The 23,734-nt window shown below is 34.1% G+C and overlaps 1 protein-coding gene across 1 annotated transcript in view; it reads right to left on the bottom strand.

The window, feature by feature from the left end:
- The window catches only part of ARHGAP15 (Rho GTPase activating protein 15), a 488,720-nt gene that overhangs the window by 234,713 nt on the left and 230,273 nt on the right, over positions 1 to 23,734 (bottom strand). Inside the window, exons 7-8 of the mRNA XM_032209003.1 lie at positions 4,888 to 4,986; positions 2,645 to 2,768 (exon numbers count right to left, since the gene is read on the bottom strand). Of these exons, the coding sequence (XP_032064894.1) occupies positions 2,645 to 2,768; positions 4,888 to 4,986 (223 nt within the window). The remainder of the gene's footprint in view (positions 1 to 2,644; positions 2,769 to 4,887; positions 4,987 to 23,734) is intronic.

Below are 23,734 nucleotides of genomic sequence, written 5' to 3' on the forward strand. Positions count from 1 at the left end.
ATACATCAGAGTTGCTGCCAGAGTCAAGATGATCCCGAGCTACTCATTGCAATTTCTCTTCTCCCATTTCCTTCCCTCTGTCTGCTTGACAGGACTCCACATAGGAGCTCATATACTTGACCTCTCTTAAAAAGTGTGAGGAATGCTGGCTTTTTGTATCTCAGTAAGTTCCCTAGGAAAAAATGTATATGCAGAATATCTGGTGGTATTATGGGATATGTAGCCCTGGAGGTGGATCGATGCATTGGCCATTTCCCATTTTCTTAATTCAGGTAACATTCTTATGATCTGCTCACCAATAAAGTTCATAGGGGACCTATATATTTGGTACAACATGGAATTCAAAATGCTGGCATTTCCTATAAAACCCTTTATGGAACAGATCCTCATTATCTTCACTAACTGGAGTCTGCTGATCTTATGAATTTTACCCAAGAGAATATGGTTGTGATTCTCTTGCATTGAATATTCAAGAGACTCTAGTCAAAGAATTGGGTTTGGTTTTTTTTGAGGTTGTCTCAACACCAGTGAAATGTTCCTTCCTCCCCTACTTGATACTCTTTCAAAAGGAAATCAAGAGTATCTTCAATAAAGGAGAATATTTGTGGCTCGGGATTGAAATGAGGGGTCCTTAGTGCTCTCTGAGCTTGACTGTTTTCTTGCAGACATTTCATTACCCAAACTAGGTAACATCATTAGTGCTAGGGTATCTTTTTCACCAGCTTTATTGAGTTTAGATGGTTGGGTAGGATGGTGAAACACAACTGTTCAGTAGGTGTTTAAATTTATGTTGAGCTTACATTTATTTTATGGCTTTTTGTTGATTTTATGGTACATGTTTTTATTCTTTGTTTCTTACTCCTTCTTGTGAACTCCCCAGAATCTATGCTTAAGATGGCATTCAATGTTTGTGAAATAAATCAGCTGGATTTTTTTTTACATATTGATACAGAGATCATTATCTTGTAAACAATCAGCAATGTTTTCAAATACTTTCAAACTGTTTCTGCCATAACTTCACTTATATGTAAAGATCTATATCTTTAAGAATATAACAAAGGCTTTGCTGGATCAGGCCATGCATCCATCATCCTGTTTTCCACAACTGCTAACTAAATCTCTCTAGAAAACCCAAGAAAAAGATAGGAAGGCAAGACTGTTCCCCTGCTATTTAATGACATGTTGCATCTGAACCTGGGAGATGAAATATAGTCCTCCAAAATATTGCTAATTTTGTATGTATAACAATGTTATCACTGTTAGACTAAACAAGATTGGTGCCTTGTTTATTTTGGATTCAGTGCTGATGCATCAGGAATTCACAAATTGATGCATGCTCCCTAATGATGCATTAATGCTGCACCCAACATAATTGGCACCCAACACATTAGATACCATCAATATGCGGACGATACTCAATTGTATCTGTCCGCCCCGTGCCAAATCAATGAAGCGGTTGCCGTGATGGACCGGGGGCTCGAAGCCGTCATGGACTGGATGAGGATTAACAAGCTTGTGCTCAACCCAGAAAAGACCGAGTGGCTGTTGTGTTTTCCTCCCAAAAATTCGGCCACTAATCCAACACTCAGGCTGGGGGGTCAAATTCTACACCCCTCAGAGAGGGTTCGCAACTTGGGAGTCCTCCTGGATTCACAGCTATCATTCGACCATCATATAGCGGCTGTGACCAGGGGGGCATTCGCCCAGGTACGCCTGGTGCGCCAGTTGCGACCCTACCTGAACCGGGAGGCCCTCACAACAGTCACTCGGGCCCTCGTGATTTCTAGGCTGGAATACTGCAATGTGCTCTACATGGGGCTGCCCTTGAAGAGCATCCGGCGACTTCAGCTAGTGCAGAACGCAGCCGCGCGAGTGATTGCGGGTGCACCCCGATTCACCCGCATTACACCTATCCTCCGCGAGCTGCGCTGGCTACCTGTCGATCTCCGGATGCGCTTCAAGGTGCTATTGACCACCCATAAAGCCCTACATGGCAGTGGATCTGGATACTTGAGAGACCGCCTTCTGCCAATTACCTCCCTACGGCCTATAAGATCTCATAGGTTAGGCCTCCTCCGCATCCCATCGGCCAGCCAATGTCGGCTGGCAACCACAAGGAGGAGGGCCTTCTCAGTAGCGGCCCCGACCCTTTGGAACGAGCTCCCCGTAGAGATTCGTACCCTCTCCACCGTCCAGGCCTTCCGCACAGCCTTGAAGAACTGGCTCGCCCGTCAGGCCTGGGGATAAGGACCATTACCCCGCCCGAATGTTGTATGCATGTTGTGTATCATTTTTATTATGTGTTGTTGTCTTAGTACTGTATTGTATTGTATTCCCCTCTCCCTGGTTTCTGTGAGCCGCCCTGAGTCCCCTCAGGGAAAAGGGCGGCCTACAAATAAAATCAATTCAATTCAATTCAATTCAATTCAATTCAACACACATTGAATGCAAGCCATGAATTTTTAATCACTCCACCCTCCATAAATTCTTGGTCCCATTTCCTTTCTCCAAGAGCCGTCACAACTAAAGAATTTTTTTTGTGGGGGGGGGCACATTGGAGGGTCTTAAAGTCAAGATAGAACACTGTCTCTTACTAACAGGAGGTTATCTATAACTTTTCATTACCCCAAATAATTTTACTTACTTAAAGATTTTCTATTTTCTGTTTTTGGTTCCTTACTGTTGGCATGAACACTCAGTAATTCAGAACTAGAAGATCTCTGAATTTTGAGCTCATTGTTCTTTGATATGTAACTCTTCTCTTTAGGCTAGAAAGATAAAAATGATATAAAATATCCTGAGAAACATTTTGTGTAGATTAATGAAAGTAACAGAAATTTAGAAAACAAAACAAAGGGAAACAAAGCAACAAAAAGCAACTTTTGTACATGGTAAAAGAAAATTTCATCTAAAGACACCACTCTAGAAAGTGTTTCACACAGCGCTATTATAAACATGTAACTTAAAATCACTTTTTATTTCTACGATAAAAATCAGACATGAAAATATATCAGGTATTGGTATATTTCATACTTTTGTTTGAAAATATAGATTTTTTTTTTTTTAGGTTTAAGTGCATGGCATAAATGGAGCACAATTCAGTAATGTTACGTATTTGAAAAATCCATTTCCATAAACATATTGACTGCATGCTTAATTACCTTTCTCTGATTCCATCCTTTGAACTCATTGAAAAGGACCTTAACTTCAACTGAATTTTTAGTTATGCTTTTAACTAGGTAAGAAATTATTTTCATATTTTATTTATGTTAACTGATACCTGAATTTATTCTGGGTCTTACAGTTACAACTTCATTTATATTTATGTGCATATAAATGTATGAAACCTAGTGTACTTCTAATACTAGGCTTAGGAGAAGGCTATAAATGAATTTAATGAATTGATTAAATGTGTTTTAAGATTATTACATTGCAATTGGTTCTGTCTCTGTTAGGAAATGGGGGTAAAGAAGAACAAGAAATGAAATGTATATTGTGATTGAAAATTTTCCTTTTAGACACTGCAGTGTAAAGATGAAAAGGAAGCACATATGTTATGATGTCACAAATCACATTTCATTATTTGGGTATAATCTTGGTTAGCATTGGATGTCTATATGCTCATATGTACTGTAGAATTAATTGAAAGTAAGAAGATTCATAATTACAGTCCTTAGATAGACTATGTTCTTTCATCACAACAAACCTGTGAAGGAATTTAAAATAAGAATATAAGATGAAAAAAATATTGTTAATTTTAGATCCATGTATGTATGAAGCCATAATAGTCTCTTTTACACATTTATGTTGTTTTAATCAGTATTAGAGAACAGAGATGTACTATTATGTTTCATATATTCATTAAAGAAAAGCAAATATATTACATCCCCTTTTTGGAAATCATTTTAGTGGATGTATTGGCAGCTTAAACTGATAGACTATCAGACACTTAGTTCACAAAGCCTCATTCCCAGGTAAAAATATATAGAATTGCAAATTTAGTATGTTGTGTCAGTGGAGTATTCAAGCAACTGAACTTGTTAAATGTCAGATTGTTCTGCCAGCTTCCGATAGACATCATTTAAAGTCTTGAAAAATTATCATCTTACAGCATGCTACAGCACTTTCATATTATAGAGCTTTACCATTTATATCCTATTCAATTGTTTATTGGGGTTTTTTTAAGCTTACATTATACACTGAAACATATAACCACCAAGCCAGTCTGGACAAGATCTAATTAAACATACAAGAAGGGTGTTTCTTCTCACAAGCCAAAACGATACACATCCTCCCCAAAAGTTTTAGCATAATTAGGAGGGGTGAAATATGAAATTTATAATAGGGATGGTGAAAACCACCTAAGAAAAAAATGTAATCTGAAATTGGGTGGGGGAAGCAATTGTCAAAAAAACAGACCTGTCAGAGAATGAGAGAAGGAAGGAAGGAAGGAAGGAAGGAAGGAAGGAAGGAAGGAAGGAAGGAAGGAAGGAAGGAAGGAAGGGACAGCAGTCAGATGTTTTCTATTCAATGAAATTAACAGGAAAATAATAGACAAAAAATTCAACCATACTAATAGTCCTCTCGAACACTATATAGTATAAATGACATAATAAGAGAAAGTTAAATGGCATTTGTTAATAATTGTTTACCTTACAACATATTTAATCATCATAATTTCAAAAAAGATACCCCCATCTTTTTCAAAACCTATTCAAATTATAACTTAGTTCAGAAGCATTTTTAAATAGCAGATGCATGTACGTATTTTTCTTGATTCGAAGGAAACAAGGGAGATGCATTTTTAACTTGACTTGCTGCAAAATCGTATGAACCCCTTACATTATTGCAAGATTAATAAAAGCAAAATCTAAAATAAATGCATACCAATCTGTCAATTGTGTTTTTGATAGCACGGAACCAGTCAAATATGATGAAGTCAATATCTGATTGAAGAAGGACCTCATTTCCTGAAACTGTTGTGACCTTACAATGAGAAAAATGACATATCAGTAAACCGTTTGCTACATCATTTTATTTCAGTGCAACTCATCTCAGAAACTCTTCTGTAAATAAAAATTAAAATCAGCAAAAAAGCTGGTTCTGTTATTTCAAACTATTAAGTATTTAACAACAAAAGCTACTATGACATTTCTTTACTTAAAATTCAGCAAATGTATGCATAAATTAAAAAAAATCAATATAAGGCAAATTCAATTTTTTTAAAGTGTTTGCTCCAGGACAGCTTGCATGATTGGCAGATTATGTCAGTCCATACTGATCTGGGCAGCTGGTCTGCTTGATACTATTTGCTCAAATAACATTTTAGAACAAGCTGCCTTTGAGATTGGTGTGGCACTGATTTTCATCTAAAACATTTCTAGGAAAAATGGAATTTTCTATCTTAGGCTTGTCCTAGAAATTTAAAACGAAGCTTAAAATGAACATGGATGATGGTCTGAATTTCTTATACTGAATGTTTATATTTGTTTTCCCAATTCCTTCATTGTAGTGAAGTTTCATATGACGAATAATGAAGTACATTTATGAAGTACATAATGAAGTACTATTAAAAGGACTCACAACATTTAGTACTAAAATATAAGTAGGAATATGACTTATACCAAGCATATTCCTACTCATCACTTAGGAGACAAATGCTTAAAATACTGGTAGTATCCCACCAACTTTTTACATTGCCCAAAGTATTTTAATTAGTAGAATGTGGAGGATTTTGACTGGCCTTCTTTTATGACTTCTCAAGAGATCCTCTACAACAGAGTTGGCAGGCCAGAGTGACACAGTAGACAGAAAAGTTCTGTTGCACAAAATATTTGTGCAAAATCAGACTATGCTCTTAACTAGAAATGATCTCAAATCCAACTTTCACATAAAGAAAGAGCAGAAAATAATGGAGAGACTTAAATAGTAACAAAAGCAAATATTTGAATACTTGTCATCACAGAAGAACATTCAAATACTAGCAGAACATCAAAATGACCAGAATGCAGTGCCAGTGAATATTGTATATAGCAAATTTTGGAGGCAAACTCATTGTGGGGAACAGTTAGTGACTTTAAAGAAACAAAAAAGATTTGGATAAAACTGACAGAATTAATCTGACCAAATTTATTCACACATTATTATGAGATAGCAGGTTTTGTTTGTATATATAGAGAGAATAAGCCAGGCTAATCTTTTGTAGCAGATACAATAAAGAATCTCATTGTTCCTTAAAGAATACGAAAACTTGGGATTGATGTCAGAACATGATTGCCTAAGCATGTGGATGACTATACAAAGATGTAAAATCCTCACACAAATATTTTGCTCATATTTATTTCTGCTTGACAATTTGGCAGGAGCATCTCTATTTTTAATAAGAAATATATTCTATTTATTTCATGTATAACAACACACAAATATTATATATATATATATATATATATATATATATATATATATATATATATATATATATATATATATATATATGGAATATAGATTTGTCAAACATACATTGAGTTCTGTTAACAACATATAATTAAAATAAATATTAACAATCAATCCTATTTTCTACCTAGATGAGTTGAATATCATCAGTGTTATTTGAATGACAACTTGTTTATTCAAATACATAGGAAAAGCTAACAAAATATAAATACATATGTTCCCTCATTTGATCTTTCAGTTGGTGCGTTTCCCCCCTCAAGTGGTATTATAAGTAAAAAATGTATTAATATCACATTAAAAACTCATGTATCAATCTTAACATGCTTCCACATCAAATAAAAATGAACTATTTGATGGCATAACTTTTGATTCCTCCCTAATATCTTCCATCTATAACTTAAGTTCTTAACATGTTCCTATGGACTTGTGGCTTTTCAGGCAATTTTCGACAATTAACATAGATATACAGTACACATACCTAATATTCCTAGCAGAAAATTTTGCCCTGTTCTACTCAGTTATGCCAACTTCCAAAATAACTACATAAATCTTAAAAGCAGCTGTTGATTAAGACAGGTGTTCACGTACACTGTGTATTTTAAACTAGAGGAAAGTGGGTGTTAGTCACATCATTTTAAAATGCCACTATATTTAATGAACTTGAGAAATGCTCATATAATAAGCATTTAATTCTTGTTTGGGACTGTGATTCTGGAAGATAAATATATATTTTTAAGGGTATGGAACCATTTACATGAGTTTTCTGGGCTCACCAATAATGCAAAGGTAACTAGCTGATGGGTCATATCTCTCACACTTCAAGTTTACATATTTCCATTTTGGGCGACTTTCAAATATTTAATGCAGCACTATCACTATAATCATGGAGAGAGGAGGGGGAGGGAGGGAGAGAGAGAGGGATACATGAATTAGGCTAAATGCAATGGTCAGTCCAGTCTAGTTTGTATCTTCCAGTGCAACTTCATGTAAATTATTAATATAAATTTTGGAGTTTTGAAAGTAAAAACAAAACATAATTAGTGAGTTTATTTTTAAGCCTTAAGAGAGATGTAACTTAGTTCACTCTTCCATTGATTAAATTCAAGCTTTATTAAAATACAAGTATTTCAGTATTGCATAAAAATATGTATACTTATGATATGTAAAAAAAAGCTACTTCAGTGCTAACAAGCAAAGCAACATTCATTTTGAAAGTGTTTGTTTTAATGTGTTGTTTGTAATCATTGTATATAATTGGTGATGTATGACTATATCAGCAAAAGTAGATCACAGAACAGGGAAAAGTTAATTCATTTAAAATACTGTCTGTATCTCAAACAAGTCCGTTTCTCATAATCTTCAGAGTTACTAGACGGTTTCAAGAAGACTGCTACTGCTCTCTACAGTTTAAATGCATCCACTTCTTAATTACTCTCAGCAACTGACTTTCTTTTTCTCCATCTCTGACATTTGGAGATAAGTGCTACCAAAAATTTGACTTTGATTCAGTTAAAGTGCAGTTTTTATAGGCCCTTCTATATATTTCCTATTTAGATGCACTGATAGAAAACAATAGCTGAAATAATAGTTTAAATCATATTTACGTTACTAACAATATCATTTTAAGACCTTTGGAAAGAGTTCAGAAAGAAATTATGTCAGATTTTGCCCGAAGAATCTACAGTCACAGCCCAAAATAATGTGGTGTTTTTGTTTTTGTTTTTGTTTTAAAAAAAACCTCTTCATATTAAGGCAAGTTTGAACATCTTTCTTATCAAGCACCAATAAGAAAACTTAGGGACGAGAGATGTCCGAATGGAAATTTGCAAATGTGTCCAGGAAAAGCAGATTTTTTAAATATTTTGTTTGCACTCTTTTTGATTTAATAGCTTTAAAAATACCTCCACATTCTTGCATTCCAGCATTTCCAAGCATACATTCTAATATAAAGGCATAATGAATTAAGATATTTCAACAGAAGACTTTATATAAGGGATAAGGGACAAGACAGTCTTCTTTCGGCATCCATTCAAACGGGGGATTTTGAGTGAAGATTCCTTTACCCTCCATTACTGATTCTCTATGCCAATTTGAGGTCCAAATAAATGAAATTTACCAAATCCTATATTTCTTCTCACCCCCCCCCCTTTCTGAAAAGCTCTTGAAATCTTGGCAAGAAGAGCACGGATATATTTCTTATTTGTGAATCAGTTACATGAAGTTGTGTCATCTATTCACAAACTGATATGAAATATTTGATACGTATTGGCAAACTTGATTCATGACACTGCCTCAGTTTGGATTAGTGGTTTTCTCAGTGGTATCTCTTTATTATATTCTGTCTCTTTTTATTTTAAATATGCCAAAAAAGAGAAAAAGGATTGAGGCACAGGAGAAAAGCATGTACTCTTACATGTAACATTTTGAAACTAATCAGTGATCTTTTTCAGTGGACTTTCTTGATTGTTCCAACATTTCTTTTGCTTCTTCAATGGAGATTAAAAATATATTTTACCTTTATCCTCTCAGAGTATACCTCTGTCATTTTTCAAGGCAGCTGGACACACTTCTAAACAGACCATTGGTCTGCAGTTCTCATCTCATTTAATATTTAAAAAAATATCCATAAGTTTCTTATGTCTGAGACAAGCATTTTGATCAATAGCACTCTGGCTTTCCTTGCAATTTAAAAATAAATAAATTAAACTAATCTCAATAAAATTAAGTGAAGCATAGAGTCAGGGGAGAAGAAAGAAATTGTGGTTTCTATGGTTGCAACGTTAGATGCCCAGGTACTAGTTCTCTTCTTCCTTCCTTTCTTCTCTGTTTCATCTCATGAAAAGAGAGTTTTAAAAAAAGCTCATCGCAGGATAAATTTTAATTCATTTTTTGACCATAGAAACGTATCTACTTACAGTACTATTGTATTGGTTTTTTTTCCATACTAAACATGTCTGTTGAAAAATTCACAAGTAGGATATGAAAAACAATAGGTGTATCCATCATTACATATTAGGAGCACTTTTCCTTTTAGAAATTATTTGGTGGGGAAATATGAGATAGTCTAACTATTATTCTGTCCCAGAATCTATGACAAGAATCTCATTGGAAAAAATGCTGTTATATTTTCTCTCCACATGCTGCAGAGAATCATTCTTTCTAATATTTACTGGGTGAATTTCTTCCTTGTCAAACTGAGAACTTATGAAGTTTAACTCAAGGAAAAGTTTTATTTATTTATTTGCATATTATATTATGATATAATCTCCTACTGTTGCTGCTGTGGCTGGGTTGCAAAAATTCAGAAGTCTATTAGATAATGGCACAAATTATTTTAATTGTATTGTTGTCATCTAGTAATAATTAGAATTTGTGCATTCCAAATTGTTAGTTTAATTATTCTTGTTTTAAAATTAGTCTCAAGATATGAAATTATTCATGTAGTTGAAAAACGAATTCATGCAAAAATAATTCCAACAAAATTTGGAGAATAAAAATGGGTTCTGATTAAAATAGTTTTATTGACTATTTGCATAGTCAATCAAGTTGGTTTCAAGACTTCTTATTCCTTAATTAATTCGGTTTGAATTACATTTCAATTAAATTAAAAGACACACAGGGATTTGGCATTTTTTGAAAACATGTCAGAAGGGTATGTATTGTTGGGAGAGTATGCATTCTATTCAACCTCAATAAATCCATGTCTTAATCATGTTTACATTAAATAAATATACAGAGGGTGGGAAGAAAGATATACAAAACACGGACATATATACACAATAATGAAGTTAGTTCTCATTTTCTGGATGCATAATTAAAGTGAATCAGGTAAATGTCAACTCCAATGTCTCTACCCAATTTCATCATCTGATCTAGTTTATCCGATGAATTATGCTAAATTAAAGGTATTTATGACAACCATACCAATTACATTTTTAAGGAGAATGTCTCTTATGACAACCTTGCTTTGGTAACCTCCAATAATTCCTTCTGACAAGTCCAACCTAGCTGACATTTAAAAAAAAACACAGCTAAAATATCAGCGTGAGGAAAAACATCCTTAACTTGAGTTTTCAAAGCAGAGGGGGGGGGGGGGCTGATAGTTAAAACATTTTGTGAGAATGTATCTGCCTTGTATCCCCCAAAGTTACTAGATGTTAAGTAAATATATGCTCATTGTCAAAAGAAAAAAAAATGTTGCTTTGGCAACTTTCTTATTAAAATGCATTTGTAACCCCCATCTGTCAAGAAAGTTTTGAAAAGTTTGTTTACTTTGGATAGCAGCCCTATCCTGAGTTACCCCAGCAAACAATGATAACAGTCTTCAGAAGTTGTGTGAAGAACAAGCCACTAGGGATCCATTTTTGTTTTAATTGGCACACACAAACACTTTTCTGGTCTGTCAAGAAGATCAAGCTAATATGCATGGAGGGTGTTATATTCTCAGCTTTTGGGAGTACTAAGGCTCCCTTTATTTAAGTAATTTAAATGATAGACTGCAAAAACTTTGCAAGTCAGAAAAACCGATTTTATATTTTCAGGCGAAATGACTGTTTTAAAGAAGAGACAATGTTGTATATATATAAAGATGTTGAACCTTGCGTTGTAATTAACCTGCTTCTTACAGTTCTTTGTTGTTGTTTCTTCACTTTTTTTAAAAAAAAGCATCCCAAAGTCTGCTGAATAAAAAAAACTAAAACCACAAATATTGCCATCAATTTTGAAACTTTTTTCTACTTTTCTTTTAAAAAGGACATTTATATAACCAGAAATTTATTGAATACACTTTCTACCAGTGGTGGGTTTTGGATCCTGTCACAACTGGTACGCTGTGATGGGGCTGGGCATCCTTGTCGGGCACGCGTGCTGCATACGTGTGTACATGCCACCGCCCTGTGACACCTAGCTACTCGGCGAAGGTCGCACAGGCGGCGCACACTGTGCGTGCTTGCGCAATTGGCCCGTTTGCATAAAAAGCAGTAAGGAATGTGGGCGGGTGGATGGGCCAAATGAGCCACTGTTCTGGTACGATGGCCGCTGCTCCCAGCTACCACCGGTACTCCCGTACTGGGGTGTACCTCCTGGAACTCACCACTGCTTTCTACCACTGCCATGTATTCAGTAGAACCATCATTCAAAAGAAGCCTACCTTTGAAAACAATGGTTTTAGAGAAGCAAGCATATTACTTTAGGAAAACAAGGGTATTACAGGTTGAACTCATAGGGATTTGATACACAATGACTCTAGGTCAAACTCAAAAAAAAAATGTTTCCTCAATAGAAAGTATACATGTTCAGTATTCATGTTCATATAACAAGATCATAATACAATTAGGTAATAGAATTTGGCTTCAAATGAAAATCAGTATGTTTTAAATACTCCCTGTGTATATCCAAAATATTCTGACTTTCTTACGTGGAAAATACAAGAGACACTGTTACATCGCATAAGGTGAAATCCTAAATAGACATGCATTGACATTACCTGGACAATCATCCCAGAATAGAAAATGTATTTTCTGTTAACTACACTGTGATAGACACAAGCAGAATAAAAATCTGTTAAAACTGTTGTTGGTCAAAAGGTTTGATACATTTTGCATTATATCAATATTATTAAAAATCATGGTGTGGTCAAAAGTATATATTATTTCCAATTGTCTCTAAATACTGTATTAGCATAAGAAAAAAAAATCAATCTTGAATAGTTATATTCAGCTAAGCAGGAAAATCACAGAATCATTACACCGAGATTCTGATTTTGAAACCTGTTGAAATGCTTAACACATTTATAGAGATTTCAAGTAAGTATTTTGACCCCAAGAGGAAAAAATATGATTGAACTAATGCTGGTTATTTTATGGGTTATTTCACCATCACCATCACCATCATCATCATCATCATCATCATCATCGGGTTTTTTTTTATGGATTCCTCATTAAAATAACCTGAATTGAAGAAGTTTCTTGGACAAGAAGTGAAATGTTTTCAAAAGTTGCTTTTTGTAAAGCACTTTATAGATAGTTTTTATTTTATGATATTTTGTTGTTATTAACTGCCCGGAGTCATCTGAATTGTCAACATACTATTTCTGCTAAACAAACAAACAAATAATCAAACTAACCTCATGCAGATGATAGAAAAAGCAAACTATATATGCAAAAGGAAGAGGCAAAAAAGAGGAGAACAAAGAAAATTTGAAAGGTTATCCTCAAGAAATATGATCAACATGGAGGATTTTATTTTATTTTGATAATTATGAACATCAGTTCTACAGTTTGCCTAATGATTCAGATTTATTACATTGACAACAAATATTGTATTTACACACTGCCTTCTCCGTTTCTCTCTCATTCTCCCCTTTTGTTTTATTTGTTTAAAAAAAAACCATGATTTGTTCAACATAATTGTCTACAATCAATTTACTAATCAACATATAAGCCTGGATATGAAATCTGCATTTTGGAGGGGGGAAAAATCACAGAAGCAGCTAGGTTATAATGTTAGGTTAGGTTCAAGTGGAATAAAGACATTGAACCCAGTTTAAAAAGTCACCCCATTTCTAAATGCCAGAGCAGAGATGTTTATTAGAGAGCAGAAGACATTTCTGTCAATGTTGAATGAAGTAGACAACCCCTCTGTCTGGACACAAAGACAGAGTACTTTCAAAATTCTGTGAAATGAATCAGTCCGATGTTGTTCAGATACTATTTGTAAACAATACAACTACATATAAAACTGTTTTACTGTATATACTCGAGTATAAGCCTAGTTTTTCAGCCCACTTTTTGGGCTGAAAAAAGCCGCCTCGGCTTATACTCGAGTCAGTGAAAAATTTGCCCGAAATGGGGGAGAAAAAGGGGCGGGGCCATGCCGCTGGGTGACACTCATGAATGGCCCAGTGCCCCTGTGAGTTTCTCCTCCCTCTGTGTCAGTTTGCCGTGCAGCGCGCACCGCACCATCCCCCCTCGTCACGTTCTAATGTAATGCAGGGCTGTCTTACGATTCCCCTTCCTCCCCCTCTTGCCGCTCTGCAACGATGTCCCACCTCCTCCTTGTTATGGCAAGCAGCCACATAGCGATGTCCCACCTCCTCTGGTACAGTGATCCAATGATAGGAATCACTGTGCCGTGTGTCATAGGAGGTGGGACATCGCTCCCGCAGCTGCACGGGACATCATCATCACAGCGGGACATCAGCATCATGAGGTGAGTGAAGTATTTCATTGAATACACCGCTAGTTTACTGTTTTTCTTTGAAATAAATATTCAAAAACATTATTGGTATCTATTTTTATTTTTGAAATTTACCGGTAGCTGCTGCATTTCCCACCCTAGGCTTATACTCGAGTCAATAACTTTTCCAGTTTTTTTGTGGTAAAATTAGGTGCCTCGGCTTATATTCGGGTCGACCTATACTCGAGTATATACGGTAACTAATTAGTTAATACTCCATCAACCAAAAAGGGAAACTTGTAGTTTTTCTTTTCAACCAAAATCATAAAAGTTTATCGGATGTTTACATATTGATTTGATGTGAGTCACACAGATTAAAAACCAATGACAAATCCAATGTGTGCATAGAATTGTGTGTGAAGTAGAAGAGCAGAAGGAGCTGGAGAGATGGAGTTAAGCACGTCATCAGTTTGGAGTCATTGCATTGCATAAGCACTCCAAGACCAACTCCTCATGAATTCCATTGATCCTTATCTGGGGCCAAATAGTGTTGAACTTTAGCTGATCAGATTCTGTGTACTGGCTTGAATACATCTTCTATGCTGCACCCTGTGAATGGTCCAGATTCTTTGTGTTTGACACTGAATATGTATATTATTATTTTCTCAAAATTAGATGTTTATGAAGAGTCATATGGCTAAAATAAGTACAGCAGCTTGAATACCCTTCAGCTAAACTTGCTAAATGTTAATCCAGGTAAGAATGAAAAACAGGACATCTGTTTACCCTGACTTGTAATTCTAATACAGCTAACAAATAAATAGAGCTGCCAAAAGTTGACATTAAAATGTTAGGATTGGGAACTGAAGCTTGAGAGAAATAATCTGTGAAAGGCAATGAAATGAAATCCAGAATAGGTTTTCAAGGTGGTACCAAAAGAAAAAGCCTATAAAACTTGTATCCAGCAAACAATACTGTCCTATAAAAAAAAATAACTGGCATTAACAATGGCTTTTTGGCAAAATGAAATAGAAACAGTACAACTCTTGGCAAATGGCTAGCAACCATATGAAGCAAAAATGTCTTTTTATTGTGAGGTCTCACAAACATTTTAGAATCTGCTACACTATTTTCAGCTGAAAAGCAATTCAGGCCAACACAAAGATGATGAAATGAAAATGAGCAAGCATTTGAAATCACTACATTATTTCATCTGCAATGATATCACACATAAACTGTGATGGGGGAAGGCAATAAGTATGATTTGATGTAGAGGTTATCTGCATTGATAGAACTTGAGCGAAAATGTAATATATTCAAACTGGGATACTTCAACACAAGGATGGGAAATTGTTGGTTTGAAAGCAGGTCCAAATTCTTATTATTTCACCATATAGTGAAGATATTGTGTAGGATCTCTGAACTCCAGAGCTGGTTTGAACTGACTGAAAATGTATTTATTTCCATTATGCTTGTTTCTTCATAAACAATCCTAGAACAATACATGGCGGATTAACAATGCAAATCTATTTCTGGCTCAGAAACCACTATTTTTCTAAACAAAAAAATGGTTAAGAAAGGATATATGTAAAAGTTGTTGCAAGTTTCTGCTGTGCACAAAATCATTCATATGTGAAAAAGGCACACAAAATGCTTACTTTTCAACTTGTTGCAATTTAACTTTCGAACAGACATGGAACTGGGATGAATTTCCTAGGACAGAAAATGTTTGTAAAATTGGCAGATTTTTTTCCATGTTTATTAAGAGTGGCAGTAAAGAGAATTGTTTGCATCCATGTGCATCTGGAAAAGAGTAACTGGGTGGGAGCAAATGAAGAAATGCACATTGTGAAGTCATGACACAAGACCACCCTTTGGGGCTATGCATAATAACACTGCATAATTAAATGGCAGTTTGTTCTCTGACACCACAATGCACCTTTCATCATTTTGACAAAAACTCCAGATTCTGATGAACACTTTTGATTACCCCATGGATTGTCCTAGACTACCTCGAAATTAAAAACATAAACATAAACCCAGATGTTATATCATTTGCTTTCTCTTCGATAGAAGTGAACAAGTTAGATTGGTTTGGTTTGATGTTCTTGGCTGAGCAGAAGAGGAAGAAAAGATTGTGATCTATGTGACACAACCTCCCTCCACTTTTGCAGATGTGAAGGGTACCATTTTTCATACAAATGATACATTTCAGAAACCAATTATGCACATTTCAGGTATCCTACTTTGGAAGGTGTTTTAAATCATAGCTTTGTTACCACTTTGGTTTCCTTTGCATGGCCAAGTAATCATCTGGTTGACCAAGAAACTGGGACTGTACATCGTGTTCCAACTGTGACAGTACAATTTAGTAGTCTAAATTATGGGATTATGGCTACATTCAGAACCCTAATTTAATCCCAGTTTGTTTCAATGTTGTGCACATGCTAATTAGGCAAAAAAGATATCTATTTAGAGTAGAGTAGAGTAGAGTAGAGTAGAGTAGAGTAGAGTAGAGTAGAGTAGAGTAGAGTAGAGTAGAATAGAATAGAATAGAATAGAATAGAATAGTAGAGTTGGAGGTGACCTTGGAAATCTTCTAGTCCAACCTCTTCTTTAGATATATTACAAATATGCATTTTAATATAGTTTGCCTCAATTTTATCCTAATAATAGAGATATAAAAGCATTTTTAGCTAAGAAGTGCAGTGCCCAGAAGTGAATATATCCATTATTTCAAAAGTTGTGCTCTAATCAGGTCAGTTTCTATTGAAAATTGCAAAAGTCAAATTGTTCAAGCACATTTACTTCAAACCTGCAATTGTTAGATTGATCTGTTACTTAGATATTGTAAACTATGGCATTACATTTGCACCTACATATGTTCCTTGCCTCTAAAATAATTGTGTTTGAGTATTTTAAAAATAAGAAATAAAATATTCCTGTTGACATAGGCTATTTGCTTTGAGGGGGAATATTCTCTGTTTATCAATCCTGCTTTTGACTAGAGAAGTGTAAATGATTTTCCACGGCAAACATAACCTGGAGAAATTAACATTTACATGAGATTCGCAATAAAACAGCATGACTTTGACACAAGCCCACACTGAAATTATATAGCATATTTTTTCACTCTGTCTGGAAATAGAGCTAACACAGGACTGAAATAGTGTAAATGTCAAACATAACATGAAAGAAAACTTGTAACTAAGTGGAATCATATGTCCTTGACATGTTTGTCAACCATGATTTCCTAAATAAGGTGCTGATGAAACCAAAAGATAGGCAGCTTCAAGCTCAGAAATCTTAAAATGTCCGCCAGAATTTGTAAATTTATCAAAAAACTGGTAATTATGTGTTAGTACAACTTGGGAGGAGGATGAGATGGTAGCAAAGTATCATGAAAATATAATTTGAATGAGAAGCCTAGGTTAGCTTGCATAAATTTTATTTGCTAGTCCAGTTTGAACTTTGAGAGGGGAATATATGTTACATATAACTGTATTAAGAGGGATATGCATCCAAAAGTAGATTATTCCTGAAAAGCATGTTGAATGCCATCTAATGCTTAAGACATCTGTGAAGGGACTAAATTACTAGATGGGGGAAAGGAAGTTTTTTTTTTTTTTTTTAAAAAAGCAGTTTATAAGAGCCCTACTATCCAGACTAACGCTTGAACATTTCATATAATGTTTCTGTATGTGTAGGGTATGTATGTGTATGCAACTACTATGTGTATATGTGTATTCCAGTTGTATCATTTTAATTGATTGAAAAATCCAGTGGAATTTAATACTCCTTCAGACAGTGGAAATATGTGCGCTAGCTGAAACCTGTAGTTAGTGTTTATTTCATCCATAGACACTTCTAAGGCCCAAGTCTAAACCATACAACTGCAGGGATTGTCCTTTTTTCCACTTGCCGGATAATTGACAGATTCTTCCATTATTCACAGGAAATTAAGCAATTATAATATTACTAGTATTATTAGCCTTCCCTTTAGCCAGAAGTTTTCCTTTGAATTACAGGTAATCCACAATTTATCTCCATTTGTTTAACCACCATTCAAACGTATGATGTTGCTAAAAGAAATGACTGATAACTGATCTTGCGCTTATAACTGTTGCAGCGTCTCATGGTCACATGATCACAATTTGGCCATGTGGCAACCAACATTTATTTATGACCGTTGCAGTATCCTGCATAGCATGACCCCATTAATAACTCCCCAGGGCAAAATCAATTGGGAAAGCCAGATTCATTAAACAACACATAAGTCACTTAATGACAGTGGCAAAATGTTTGGAAAGTTGAGTATGACTCACTAAATGATGGCATTGCTTATCGACAAAAGTTCCTGACTCTATAGTGATTATAGGTCAAGAACTACCTGCAATTAGTAGGATGTATTTGTATGGTCACACATGCTGAAAGAGAGCATGAGTGAGAGAGAAAGATGATGAGATAGATAGATAGATGGATGGATGGATGGATGGATGGATGGATGGATAGATAGATAGATAGATAGATAGATAGATAGATAGATAGATAGATAGATAGATAGATAGATAGAGATAAGATAGATTGATACTGTAGATAGATAGACAGACAGACAGATGGTTATATAGAGAAATATTGTATAAGATTTATTCGATTTCTGATTAGGCTTCATGAAGGCTTCAATTTGTCCTCATCCATCCTAAAACTGACTGCCAGAACAGTTCAAGTTCTTCATGGTCCCTGCGATTATTAGAAAGAAAACAGAGATACTCAGCTGAAGTAGTTGGAAATGAGAAGTAGAATGGAAGAACATCTGCATAGTGAAATATGACAGGCCAAATGTTCAAATAATATTCTCAATCATTTTCATACTGATACTAATAACCATAACTAACAGGATAAATTTTGAGGTCTTCCATGCATTCATGAGTAAAAATGAAATCCTTTAACATCCTATTCTAGAACTTCTATAACATCATGACCATGCTTTGAAATTTTCACTAAGTATCTTCTACTACATATACCTGGTGGAAGCATTATTGCAATTCTTCTTGTTCAGGCATTTTAGGATTGCTATTTTGAGAACTTACAAGTGAAATTATGAAATGTGTCCTAGAAAGGGCAGTCTTTAAAAAAAATGGTTACTTAAATAAATCATATTTTCTAATTCACATAAAACAAGGCTCCTTAATATGAACAATGTTTTGCTACTTTTAAACTATTCAATGGCATTCTGAGTTATTTCTTAAGCAGGATACTGGCTTTATTATTTTAAATTGTATTGTTTTGGAACTGGGTCCAAAATATCTATTCTTAGTGTCACATTTTCAATAATATTTAATCAATCAGAGAGTTGAATAAAATCTTTTGCAAATATAACTATAGAAATTTATAAATTGCAGATGTGTTTTGTAAGGGGGGAATTATTATTATTATTATTGATATATATTTATCAATATTCAATCAGGGGACATTTATTTGGTTTTTTATATTTTGTTCTATACACTTTGTTTTTCTTTCTCTATGTCTTTGTTTTGTATTCTTTTTTCCATTTTTTTCTTTATTTTACTTTAACTTGGGAAATAAATATAAAAATATAACAAATCTTTTCCCTATCCCAAGCAAAAGGCAACATTCTCTTCAATTCCCCAGATCTCTAAATAAGAAGACAGAGCAATTAATAGCACTAGTTCCCTGTTTCCCCCCCCCAAAATAAGACCTCCCCGAATAATAAGCCCAATCAGGCTTTTGAGCGCAGGCGTTAAAATAAGCCCTCCCTGAAAATATTGCAACACAGCAGCAGCCATGATGTGACCACACTCGCTGCCTCCTGCACCTCAAAAATAATAAGACCTTTCCAAAAATAAGGCCAAGTGCTTATTTTGCAGGGGTCAAAAGAAAATAAGACACGGTAGACAGAACTATTGTTTAGCAGGAACTCCAGGATATTTATTTCAAAATTTTAAATGTCTAACTTAAAACTATGGTAATACTTGGTCAACTAGGAACAACTAAGTATCCAGGAACAATATTGATTTTACTTATTTTTTAAACACAAAAAGGATAGGATTTTTATATTCTATGGGGGAGTATTTCAGATAGTGAGGCTATCACTAGAAAGCTAAACTAAGTGGCGGAATTGGTATTGCTTCTTTGTCTTTCTCCTTCTGGGTTAAAGGACAGCAGAATTCCTTCCAAATGAAATTAAGATTAGTAAACAGTTTGAATCAGTTACTGGTTTTAACCATTTAGTTTGAAGAATCTAGAATCTTCTTAATCAGAAATAATTAGCCTAATAGTTCTTCTAAAGGGAGAGGACTTCTGAGGTCACAATTATTTCTGTCCTCTGGGAAGCCAGCAAATAAATAAGTAAATAAATAAATCCAATGGTCTCTGGTTTTTAGCAACTACAAAACTATAGCTTTAATTATGTCTATATAATATAGTCTCTAATGTTTTTTTAGGCTTATCTACTTATTACATTTAGACTCTTTGTTTCCTGCTTAATATTTATGTTTCTAAGATGATGAAAATTTTATTTTAAACACAAGGATAAATTATTAAATACTTTAAACAAACCATAATTTGTGGATTAGATGTTAAAGTGTTGAATTTGGATCAGAGAAATCTGGATTCAAGGCCATCCTACGAAAGCTCACTATGTGATTTTGAGCTGGTATGTAAGTTCAACTACATTATTTATTGAATAAAAAACTGCCTTACTGAGTTTTATTTCATTTTAAATATCTTATTTTTTTTAAAAAAAAACCATAAACAAAGCAAAACTATCTTCCAGGGTAATTACCAAGGGGAAAAATGGATGAGGAAATGCTAAATACAATCTCTGGAGTTCTTGAAAGAAAGACAGGATTTATATTCAATAAATATAACATACATTGAATTAATTTTGAAATTCTAAAAATAAGTATTTAAAATATAAATGCATTGGAAAATATTGTTCTAAAAACCTATTTCCAAGGCTTATTTACTATAATGGATTGTCCTCCATTTTGTGCAGAAATAAACTATTTTCCTTTTGAATAATCTGCTTCCATTTAGTACATCTAATTAAACCAACATCCATTTTTTCTATATATGCCAAATCAAGTTTTGTACATTATTTATTGATTTCTAATTTCTTCTCATTTATATTTCAATACCATTTGTTTATTTCTGGTGGTAATAATAGGTTTGTGAAGGAGAGTTAAAATATTCCTTTTCATTACCACAATACCTTCCATTAGTGAAATATGAGAAAGAAACTTTCCCATTTCATACTTCATACAGATTTTAGAAATATAGTAGGAGATTTGGGGGTGGATTTCAAGAGTAAGATAGAATGATACACACAACACAAAGTAAACAAATTGCCAAATGTATTTAAATGGCTGTAATTTTTTTCTTTGTATGGAATAAAAGGATTTTACCAGAACAAATGCAGAATTCCTACATAACAATATACTTTTTTAACATTATTCCTATATAAATTATTTCTTAAAATAACTTGGCTGCAAAATAATTGTAAATAATTATTAATCCCTTTAATGGCATACCCAGCATTTTATTCATGTTTTAAGCTTGGTGGGTAGATGCTTAGAATTACTGATATAATTCTTCTTTTGGTAAGCTTTTTCGCTTGGAAAAAAAGTTTTTATTTTCATTTTTAAGGGACGCCTTGCCTATTGCAAGAATACTAAAGAATGGAACACACAGATGTATTTGTGGTTTTGGTTAGTTGGTCTCAAGTATCTGTGGTAAATAGCAATTGTTCCACTGATAACTCGTGTCCCAAATGGAGTGTTGAATTCCCACCTACCCCATTCCATGATTGACAGTCATCCACTTGGGAAAATATTTGACATGCTGCCTCCCTGGAAAATCCATTATTTGAAGAAGAGGAGGAATTGCAGGATCAAGCCCAAAAATAACGTTCCAACTTGCACATTTTGGAAAACACGGCAAATAGTTTTGTCAAAAATGCAACATCATAGAAAAGTCTCTCTTGAATCTGAAGGTTCAGGTCATAAGCTAGAGTGTTTTGTATATTTTTTATAAACATGTAAGTAAATAATACAAATGTATCCTTTTTGTTTTAATGTGCTGCTTGGAAATCCAAATATACAGATTATTTTTAATAATCTTTGCTTATTTAATTTAGGAGTAAGTGCTGAATGAAAGCTGGAGGCTCCATAGCATCACAACTATCAGAATGCCAGATTGCAAGGAGATGTTTAAGCAGGAGAATTGTAGAGTCTGAAGAAAGTTTAAACTGTGTGCACAAATACATCTGAATGTAGTTACATCAGATATGTGCTGTTGAGGATGTGCAACATAGCTCTTGACTCGTGTGAAGAGCTTATCAGTAAGTTGGGTATTTGAAGAGTGTCATGGATGTTTACCTTGAAGCAGAAGACATAAATGCATAAATGTATTATTGATAAATGTCTCTCATAGGCACACACTCATATTACACAATTGTCAATTATTCCATGACACTTGTAAAGTAGCAACCTTTTGGTTCTGGGCCGAATAAACTTTGTGTGTGTATGTTTGTGCAAGCCTATTTTTTAATATTATAATAATACTACATGGCAGGCAAAAATATAATGAAAATGATAATTTGCCAAAAAGATTTAAAAAACACTGAGGTGTTACCTATCAAAAGTTCTCCTTCTGTCTGTGATACAGCACAGATTGCAATCGTGACAGTAAATCTGGTGCTATTGTTAATGCCATGGCACTTTGGTTTTTGGCTTGCTTCAGCCCAATCTGTGACATGCTTGTGAATATCTTTCTTCTGTTCTGTCTGTATGGCATATGGATTTCTGGGATATAACGTCAGACCTATCCCCATAACAAGTGTTCAGAGCACCTTATCATTTTTAAAAGCCAATTACTCAAAAAGACAAATGTGAAATGTTTCACATTTAATGATGAGAAAATCTGCAAAACAAATGCAATTTTGCTACATCTTGGGGGGGAAAAGTTTAGTTTAACTGTAAATATTGCAATGGAGTCTTTAGCAATACACATGATGGGTAGGGACCAGCTCATATTATGCATATTTGTACATGACTGTCACTTAAATTTGCAGCATTTTTCATAGTGGTTTGTTTGAAATAAATAGAAAGAAAATAAGGCACAAATGACTGAAATAGAAGCCTGCAAAAATGTCATTGCTCACGTCGAGCATTGGACACTTAAAAAAAAAATATTTTGAAAGTCTCACCCAAAAATATGAAAACTGCATATGTCTACAGAGGTAGAGGTCAGTAATGAAACAATTAACAGCAAAAATACGAAACCATTTCCTAGAAATATTTGTCAATATATAAACAATGTTTGGTACCACACATAAGTTCTCTATGAAGCCTGGATAAGTAGCCGTATGTCCTATTCCCAAACTGAAATTGTGTCAGTCGAAATACCTAAAGACATCGTTTTAAAACAGGGTTATGGAGAGACTGGATGGGCTAAAACTGTGACTCTTTTTTGATACAGAAATAAATAAAATGCATACAGAAATATTAAATCTAAAAGTCTAATTGCTAATGGGCACATATATAATATTTGCTATGTATGCTCATATTATACATATATATTCAAGGAATGGAATATTTTCAATTCAGATTCATTCATACCGATATATGAAGCAACTATGCACATGTATTTACATGTTACATGTATGCTGAAAAATCATTCCCATGATGTGAGAACACACAATGCAACCTCTATTTGCTAACTGCAGTTCTATGTAGTTTAAATAATAAATCTGGTTTAAAACAGATTTGTTACAATCCATAAGAGAATGGAAAAAGGACCAAGGAAGTATAAATATCCATTATAGAATATACATTTTAACATGTCAATAATCCTATGTATCAGAGAACTCCCCTTTAACTCAATGGATTTATTTTCAAGGATATATATATGGGGGGGGGGGTTCAAATAGAACACAACATTATTTGAGTCATGACTATGAGATGGGCACTTTTATAAATTTGAATATTAAACAAATAATGCATAACTAAATTTTGATATGTCTATACAGATTCAAAATGTGTCTCTAAAAAAACTAAAGAAACTCATATGTATATAACTTAGT

The sequence above is a fragment of the Thamnophis elegans genome, chromosome 1, assembly GCF_009769535.1.
Source record: "Thamnophis elegans isolate rThaEle1 chromosome 1, rThaEle1.pri, whole genome shotgun sequence".
In the NCBI taxonomy this organism is placed as follows: Eukaryota; Metazoa; Chordata; class Lepidosauria; order Squamata; family Colubridae; genus Thamnophis; species Thamnophis elegans.